The sequence below is a fragment of the Cryptomeria japonica genome, chromosome 1 (genome assembly GCF_030272615.1).
Source record: "Cryptomeria japonica chromosome 1, Sugi_1.0, whole genome shotgun sequence".
Lineage (NCBI taxonomy): Eukaryota > Viridiplantae > Streptophyta > Pinopsida > Cupressales > Cupressaceae > Cryptomeria > Cryptomeria japonica.
In genome coordinates this window covers 224178014-224187358 of record NC_081405.1, presented here as the reverse complement: position 1 = coordinate 224187358, position 9345 = coordinate 224178014, and the positions used below count along the sequence as shown (strand labels likewise).

General features: G+C 35.6%; 2 protein-coding genes across 2 annotated transcripts; both read right to left on the bottom strand.

The window, feature by feature from the left end:
* Positions 1 to 3279: 3279 nt before the first annotated feature.
* Positions 3280 to 4620, bottom strand: LOC131049454 (uncharacterized). The gene is made up of 2 exons (XM_057983509.2): positions 4464 to 4620; positions 3280 to 4319 (listed from the first exon to the last, which is right to left on the bottom strand). The coding sequence occupies exon 2, from the start codon at positions 4317 to 4319 to the stop codon at positions 3459 to 3461; it is 861 nt and encodes a 286-aa protein (XP_057839492.2). The 5' UTR covers positions 4464 to 4620; the 3' UTR covers positions 3280 to 3458.
* Positions 4434 to 5698, bottom strand: LOC131049449 (uncharacterized). The gene is made up of 5 exons (XM_057983503.2): positions 5520 to 5698; positions 5390 to 5428; positions 5089 to 5307; positions 4623 to 5009; positions 4434 to 4540 (listed from the first exon to the last, which is right to left on the bottom strand). Exons 1-5 carry the CDS (start codon positions 5680 to 5682, stop codon positions 4434 to 4436), a joined length of 915 nt encoding a protein of 304 aa, XP_057839486.2. The 5' UTR covers positions 5683 to 5698.
* Between the last annotated feature and the right edge of the window lie 3647 nt (positions 5699 to 9345).

Genomic DNA, 9345 nt, shown 5'->3' with positions numbered 1-9345 from the left:
TGATGGAGTAAATTACTACAAGGTAGAAAGGCTGACAGTGGGAATACAGAGGAAGGAAGTTAAAATGTCCTCACAAATATAGGCAATGTATTGGAGGTAGAGCCAAGAGGAAGTAAGATAGGGCCATTTTTCACAGGTTATTGGTATTGACTATAGTGAGAACTTCACACTTGTGATTAAGACTTCTATCTAACTTATACTCGCTATTTCCATATGCAATCGATAAAATGTGAATTAGATGGATGTGAATAGTGCTTTTATTAATGGAGATTTTAAAGAGGGTATCTACATGGAGAAACAACCAAGATTTATTTAGGACTCATCCTTTGTTTGTAAAATTAATAAATCTTTTTATTTTCTTAAATTGAACCCTTCATCTCAGTATTCCAAGATGAATTCCTTCCTCTTAGCTAAACACATTTTACTTGGTACCTTTCAAATCCCAATGCAGAAGTGAAGCTATCCTTACAAGACATTTTCAACATGAAAAACATAAATTTAATGTATTTCCTTATATTAAAATTTCACTATTTCAACTTGAAGATTTCTCCTGCACAACCCAAGTACACCATTGATCTACTTGGTTGATTTCAATTAGCTAACTATAAGACATCTTAAGCTTCATTTATATTTGAAGTAAATACTGACATTGATTATAGTACATAATTGGTAGTTTCTACCTTGTACTGATATGTTATTGGTAGCCTCATCTATTTGACTCATACTAGGCCAAAAATATATATACAATATGTATGGTCCTAAGATTCATGCAAGAGCTTCACAGGTTGCACTAAAAAGCAACATGTAATGCCCGCCAAAATACCCTAAAGAAAATACACTAGCTAACATGTAATAGAAATTAAAAAAAATTAAAACATCAGCTAATACAACCATTACCATGACTAAGCAAATTCATAATCATTCATTAACCATATAACATCTGTACCGTGCATTTAAGTTACCAACAATCAGAGGGTGTAATTCATATCGATGCATAACATGTTATTTTTTAATTTTGTATGGCTGCGAGACATATTATTTTTTAACTTTAAATTTGGATTTTAAGTTTTTTATATTATGTTGAGAAATGTTAATGGATTATGTTCGGTGTTTTCTGTTTTACCAAAATTTTCAACATTTATTTTAAGTTTTAACTTTTCTTATATGTGTAAACTTGAAAAAAAAATTATAGAGATAAATTAAGGGTTGTATATATGATTAGAAAATTAGAGTAAACTAGTGTTTATTTAATTTTGATAGTTGATATAAAATCATTCATTATCTTTTTCATAATTTTTTTAATTGTATTTTAAAATTATTTATGTAATGTGCCATTTTTGATTAATTCAATTTATAAAATTATTCTTTAATTTTCATTATAATAAAAGTAATACATTTTTTAATATGTAAATGATTACTTATTATTAATTTTAAGTTCCAATTTCTAATGTACATTTTTAAAATATAAATGTAAGATCCCTTTTTATTATTTTTTTTTAAATATTAGTTTAAATTTTAATTATTTTAAAAGTTTGGACAAATTTTATTCTATCTAAATAACAGTTCATCTTTATTGTCCATTTTTTATTGCAAAATTTTAAACATTAATGTTGCCAGGTGGTATTATGTTATAGGGTTACAATGAAATAATTATGCATTTGTAGATAAAAGTTTAAACTTAACCACATAGATTTAAGAGACAAAAATTGTATAGTTCTAGAGACCTATAATAGAATTGGTATATATGTAAATAAAAATAAAATCAAAGCTAACATATTTTTAAAAACTAAAACTACACATTAATTCTTAAGTAAAAAAAAAGTATTTAAAAAAATTAAAAAAAATTAACTTTTAACTCAATAATATAAATAAAATAAAATAACTCTAACCACATAAAATAAGTTAATTATTAAAATGATTCTATTTTGAAAGACTTAATTAATAATTAATTTAAAAAATTCTTAAATAATTGTAAACTAAAATAAAATTGTAATGAAGGAAATCAGCATTTTTTATTTTTTTTATAGATGTATTCATTATATATATATATATATATATATATATATTATATAATAGAGTGATTTTTTTTAGAGCATCTCTCATATAAATCATGATTTAATTTTTTCCATGTTTATCATTCTATCAAATGTTTATGCAATCAATGAATAGTTAATGACTTTATTATGTTAATTTGTAAAGTTTGAATGCAAAAGCTGCATGATGCAACAACTAAAGAGCTTATAGTGCTATTCACATACTTATAGTGATCAAAGCAATGTCTATTTCTTTGTGTTCTTCAATTTACTCATCAATTACCTTTCATTAGAAAACATTTGATATCATGCTTATAATTTATAAACATTTTATAGTAATTTTGAACATTGACTATTAACAGGCTACAATGGGTTATCATATTTGTGTTAGGATCATGCTATTTTAAATGTAGTTTTTCTATTTTGGGTAGTTATGAAGTTTATTTTAGCCCCCTCTTTTGTGCAAATATGAGTTGCCAAATGTTTATGAACTTATAATATGTAAGTAGATAGAACTTTGCTTTCTTCAAGATGGTTATATTGAAATCTTTGAAGACAAAAGCATATATACAATTATATTTAGAGTGCATATATGTCAAATTTTAACTAACAAAAAAAAAAGTTTATTCATTGGACTTTTGCACTTATTGTTTCTAATTATGTAATCTTTTAAGCTTGATCATGACAATGGTTTAACTCGTTTGTTTTATTTATGCTTATATAAATATAGCACATGCTTTCATCACATATTTTTAGTAACTAGTGCCATAACTAGTGCCTACCTATTAAGGATAGTATATGCATGATAGCTTCTCATGATTTATCCTTAAACTTGTCATCTATGCCGATTGTATGGTTAATAAGTCCTACCTTTCTTAATACTCCATGTTCTCATAAATTAGGTTAAGGTCAACATAAACTATTGCAATAACTTAATGTACCTCTTAATTCTATCTATGTGATACTATAATAACTTTTTAAACACATTCTCATCACCTTACCTCTTGTTACAACATAAAGACTAAAAAAACTATTACAAAACCACATAACATCAATTGTTAAGCTCTTTATGAAATCTAAACATGAAGCAACTTTTTATTCTCACAAAAAAACAATAATTCGACAGTTCTTAGCAAATGACAAATGCCATGGAGTCCAGCTGTATCACAGCTCTTTTTAAAAATAGATATTGCAACACAGGTTAATAAATCTAAAAGATTATACTTTCTTTCACTCATAAATATAATAATACAAGTTTTAAAAACTTACCGAATGATGGATTAAATTACTGCAGGGTAGAAAGCAGTACAGTGGACAGCAAGGAAAGAAAGAAGTTAAAATATTCTGCGAATTACAGCCAATGTATTGGAGAAAGAGACAGCAGGAAGTAGGTAATGAACCGTCGTGAAGGTTGTTCAGCAATAGCTAAACATAGCTATCTTCATGTTCATGATGCTGCCCCCTGAACTTGACATGCCCAGTGATTATATCACGGGAAACTTCATCACCTGAACGGAAAAGCTCGAGAAGCCCACAATGTTCAACTCCAGACCATAACTTTTCAACAATATCATCGTAAAAACATGATACACCGCAAAGGCGGTGAAATCTGGCCCGCGTCACTGAAAATTGTATCGATTGATGGATGAATGCGACAACGCCACAGAAAGTAATGGCTATGAGACTTCCCAAAACCACCCAAGAGAAGGTCTTAACCTTATGCGCAAGCATCGCGTACACTGCACACATAAACCCATAAGCGGTGAAGCCAAAGCTGTAGCAAACTACTAAACTGTTGACAGTCATGAACAACATCTTGTCCGCTGTAGTAAGCTCTGAAGTCATCTCCCACATTATACAAACGAAGAGAGAGAGAAAAAAGGCTATGCAGTCGAAAATAATGAAGAGCTTAAAGGAAATGAGGGAAATAAGATTAGGGCTCCCTAGCTCTTTTATTTCATCGCTGTCTGAGAAATCTCCTGGGACAGAGAAGGCAGCGGCACATGTCATGGAGGCCAACAGAGCTGCCACCACTAATTCTGCACTACGTCTGGCTTCGTAGGCTTCGGTAACCATTTTCCTCGCTTCCATGAGCTTTTTATGGCTCACCTGTGGCGCACAGTACATGAATGGCTTCGCCTTCCTTCCATAATCTGACAGCTTGCTTATAATCCTGAAAGATTCATGGTACTCCGTGACTTCTCTTGCAATATTCAACGGTGTTTTGTCCTCGCTGTTCCAGGCATGCTTGTTCACCTCAGGCACTTTCAGCAACAAATTTACCATCTACACCTCACAACAGGCAAAAGTAAAAGGAAAAGAGGAACAATTAGTTGCTTGCAAATTTTTCAAATGCCCTTTCAAAAGAATTTATCAGTAAAATATGAACATTCACGAGGATCAGGCACAAAATAAAATGAAAAATCTTACGTGCTCATATTTATTCCTTGCTGCAATATGCAAAGGCGTGTCTCCTTGTCGAACAATTGGCTGGGCATTCTGGTTATCTGTATTACCATTACCTTTGTCATGAGAAGCATTTGTGGAAAGATTTTCTTTGGGCTAATTAGGTTTTTGAATCACCATTACCTTCATTCTCTGCCTTGTTTTTGTTTGCGAGGCCTTTCCCGTGGGGATGCTGGTAAGGCTGATTGATATGATTTGACAAATGTACATTTTCCTTAATTAAAAATTCAACTAGTTTGACTTGGTTAAGCTCTACAACCAAATGCAGAGCGTTTGATGTGAGATTTATTAATAACTTCACAGCTTCTTTAAATCCCATCCTTATTGCCATTTTTAGTGGAGTTTCTCCCTTTTTATCTTCACAATCACACATATTGGTATCCAAGTCTACCAAATGTTTCACCAGATCCACGCGATATTTCCTTGCAGCTAAATCTAAAGGTGTCCCGCCCTTATTGTCCGTATTTCTGATGATATCCCGTACCTTTGCTTCTAACTCTCGTATCATATCTGCATGTAATGAATCAACTAGTTAAGCAAGAAAACTAGTAGAGAACAGCTTTTAGTAAAAAGAAACAGAGAAAAAGACCTGGATCTGTCGCCTTTTCCCAATTACACAAAGTGAAATCCAAGTCCGCCAAGTGTTTGTCCAGATCCACGCGATATTTCCTTATACCTAAGTCAAAATCTACCAGCCATTTCACCAGATCCACACGATGTCTCCTTATAGCTAAATGCAAAGCCGTCTCGCCATTTTTGTTTGTCATTTTTATTATGCTAATTAATTCTGGTAACTTTCGTAACAAGCCTGCAAGAATCACGTTGTAAGAAAGAGAAACAAGTGAATGACAGCTTTTTGATCTGGGAGAAGAGTGTAAGAAGAGAATGACCTGGGTCTTGTAGCTTGGCTATCAATTCTCGTAGCAAATCTGCATTAGGAATCGGCTAGTTAAGCAAGAAAAACAAGTGGAATTGGAGGATAGCTTCTAATAAAAAGGTGAATTTGTTAAAGGAATCAACCTGGGTCTGCTGCAACTACTGCCTCGTCCAAACATGTTCTTCCCTCCCACGTCGCTGACAAGCTTGACAGATCAACAAGTTCGAGCTGTAGGCCTAGGGCAGTAGTTATATCGCCACTTTGACAAGTCACAAAGCAGTTTATTTCACTGGATTCATTCTCCATGTTAAGAAAAACCTTTAGTCACGCTTAATTACAGGCCCCCGGTGTAAAATTCATCTTAGACTCTCCCTTTTAGAGGTGCTTGCATTACCTATTACAAAAGCGACGGTGTTTGGTTTCCAATGTGAACGTCACCTTTAAAAGTACTAAAATTGTGGAAATGACATCGACTGCCCTGCTATGAGTACGTCTACCCCATTTCTGCTTCTGGTCTACTCGATTAGGAACTAGTGTTGGACAATAAAATTGACACCCTCGTGCAGAGCGTAAGCGTTTTTCTTCCATAGTAAATTCGATTTGAAAGAGTGTCACATAGTGTCATAATATTTTTTTTATTGAAATACCATAATATATTAATAGTATAACATAAATATATTATTTCAAACATAATGTATATTGTTATATTAATATAAAGTTTAGGCTATATGTATTTTATTAAAAAAAAAAACAGAAAGAAAAGCATTGAGACAACATAAATAAAGTGAAAATAATTATACAAATGAGCAACAAATAAAAATCATAGTTGTATTCAACTCTCAGTATCATCTTTCAATCAATAAAAAATTGTTGGTATTCTGTTATCATTGATGTCAACCGGTATGAGAGATTGAAGTGTATTGTTGTCATTGATGTCAACCGGAAATGGTGTCATTAATGTCAACTAATATAGCAAGTTACCGGTATAGCTTGTCACCGGTAAGGAAGAGAATGTCAACCTGCATTGTGGTCATAAGAGTCACCGGTACACAAGTTAGTGTTGGCTTGTGTTGAAGACAAGTAGTAGAGACCAGTATGGTATGACAACCGGTATGTGATATGTTGGCAAGTGCATTGTAGCCAACCGACAAGCATATGACCAGTGAGCAAGCAGGGTGAGCTAATGAAGAAGTGCAGAACCAGTATGCAGTTGGATGTCAATCAACAAGACTCCCACTAGATGAAGATAATATCATAGGATTGATGATATGACTAACAGTGAGTGTGCCAAACCGGATCATATGTGCTAGATTGAATGAAAAGGATCCACTCCCACCGGTAAGTGAAGCTTATCTCCCAATATGCATGGAATGCATCATAACCTTCTAAGATAAGACAAAAAAGTAGAAGGTAGGTGATTCAAGGCTCACACCAGATGAATCGGTGAAACACAAAGATGCCTCAGGTGCATGAAATCAGAGATATGCACCGGATTAGCTAGAGATGGCAAGTTGAGCCACCAGGAAAGAGAAGGAAGATTAAAGAAGTGATGTGTTTGTCTTTTTGACAAACTAGTTGAGATGATGTCCAGGCTGATGAAGAAAAAGGCAAGGTTGAGCATCTAGAGACATAGAATGCAACCGGAAGGCAAATACTGACAGATGGAGACGGCTGAAGGTTGATGGCATGGTGTCATCAAGGTAGTTACCGGTAAGTATGTCCACCGATAAAGCTAACAAAGTGATAAGTGAAGACCTCTTGTATGATGAAGATGAGCATGCTGTAGAGTGGCATGTTTGGTGACCGGTTAAGGTGTTCCACCGGAAGAACAACAATGTGCAGGCTTGAAGTTTGATTGGTTAGGGTATAACCGACATGGTTAGTGAACCAATAGATGAACCCAGTTGTGTGTTGGTCAGTGACAAAGTCCAAACTGACATGGTGACCAAGTTGAGGTGCATGCCGACAAAGATGCCACGTGGAGTCCAAGTGTCATACAAATGGCCCATGCATTGTTGATGAGGTAGGTGGTGATTGGTCGACATTAATGTTAATGGCGTAAATTATGGATCGAGAACAGAAAGGTGTGGCTCGAGACAAATCAGAGCTCAACAATCTGATTTGGTGGCTTCATGATCGAAGTAGAGTGTCCAGGTACTGATCTGGGTAGGTGAAGCTAACTGCACGATCGTTTCATGGTGATTGACAAGTGCAAACTGAAAAAGAGGTCGTGTTTGCTAAGTATAGCAAACATGTTTTGGAAGTAGCATGATTGGCGAAGTTGAGTGATCCTTTGTAGGTGGTTGATGAAAGGAGATCTGGTTGGATTTGGTTTGCCTCGAGGTTGATGAAGGAGCCCTAGCACACCAAAAGTTTGAATGTTGGTTTTGGCAGGAATGCATAGTATAGGTATACAGATCGAAGACAAGATCTACTGCTACTACACGAGAGAGTGATGCTAGTGAAGTGAGTGCAATCAAAGTGTTAACCAGTCAGAGAGCCAATCGACAATCATAGAGGTGACTAAGTGCTTGAGAGAGAACCAGTGAGAAGAGTGCAACCAGCCAGGGTAAGGCAACCGACAAACTGTCATTGAGCCTGACAGTGGTGAGAATCAGTGGTGGTTGAACTAGTTAGAAGGTAGTTGCAGTGTGCAAAGGAGAGCAAAGAGAAAGTGAGAAGAGGTAGAGGCTGAACAGGCAAATGGATCAGAGTAGGGTTTAAATCGGTCCGTGGAATAATCGGCAAGCTGAGAATCAGTAGAGATCAGAGAGTAGAGTACCGACAGAGAAGAAGTAGACGTTGAACCAGTGAGGTTGCAATAGAAAGAAGGTGAGAAGAGAACTGACATAGAATTGAAAAGAGGTGAATTGGTAGAGAAACATGTGTGAGAGTTACAAATCTCATTTGGAACAAGGGTATTACTTTTATATTGTGTAGCGTCCTAAAATTGCAACACTTGCAATTTCGACTGCATTTCGGTCTGCACGATGGCGACGCAACACACAACCTGAATGGAGACCACGAAACTTGCTCACGACACTAAAAACTGCATTTTTCAAGCACCCTAGCCTGAACCTCCTTTGCACCCTGCTGTCCCGGGAGGTGGGACCAGAGTGCCCAGCACCCTGGTCCTTCAGGACCAGGGCGCGCCCTGGTCCCTGGCCCTATTTTGGGCCCGGTCTCCTATGGGGTCTCGGGTCTTTTTGTTTGCAAATTGGAAAATTATTTTTCCTAGTTGGCCCAAGGTCGGAAAAATCAGTCTATTAACCCTAATTGACAAGTATATAAACTACATTTTCCTCTCCCATTTGGGTAGAAGATGAAAGAGGATGAACATATGTGGAAACGATACTCAAGCATTCAAGCATTCCTTCTAAGTCTCCATTCAAGGCTAAGTGTTGCATTCAAGACAAGGATTCAACCATTGAGGAGGAGATCACTTACTACATGCTACATACAACATACTACATACAACAAACAACAACATCTATACCTTTGCACATAAGGATACAAACATCCTTACAACAAGGTATTAGTACTTGTTTTACATTACAGACATTTACATTTACAACAATTTCTCATTTTTTGGTTAATTCCAAAACCGAGGTTTGACCTAAAGGCAAACCCCTAATCCCTAACCCCCCAATCGTCTTCGCTTTTCTATGTGTAGGTTGCAGGTACGCAACTGAAATTGAAGATCTGGAATCCTTGTGCAGAGACGAACAGATCCCCCTTTGTTTCGCGGATTTTTCGGAGGACCGTGGTGCTCGGGTGCCATCGTCCTGGCAACTTTTGCTCAAATTTGCAGGACAGCGCTGTATCGACATTTTACTACTAATTCCAGGTCCGCAGCTTCATCCTATATCCCTATCTCAGCTTATAAGCGAATCTTTGTCACTTTCTATGCATTCCTAGCTTAATTCTTCTATCAACATTCTTTACAAAAGAGGGTAGCCTTGCTTTCTT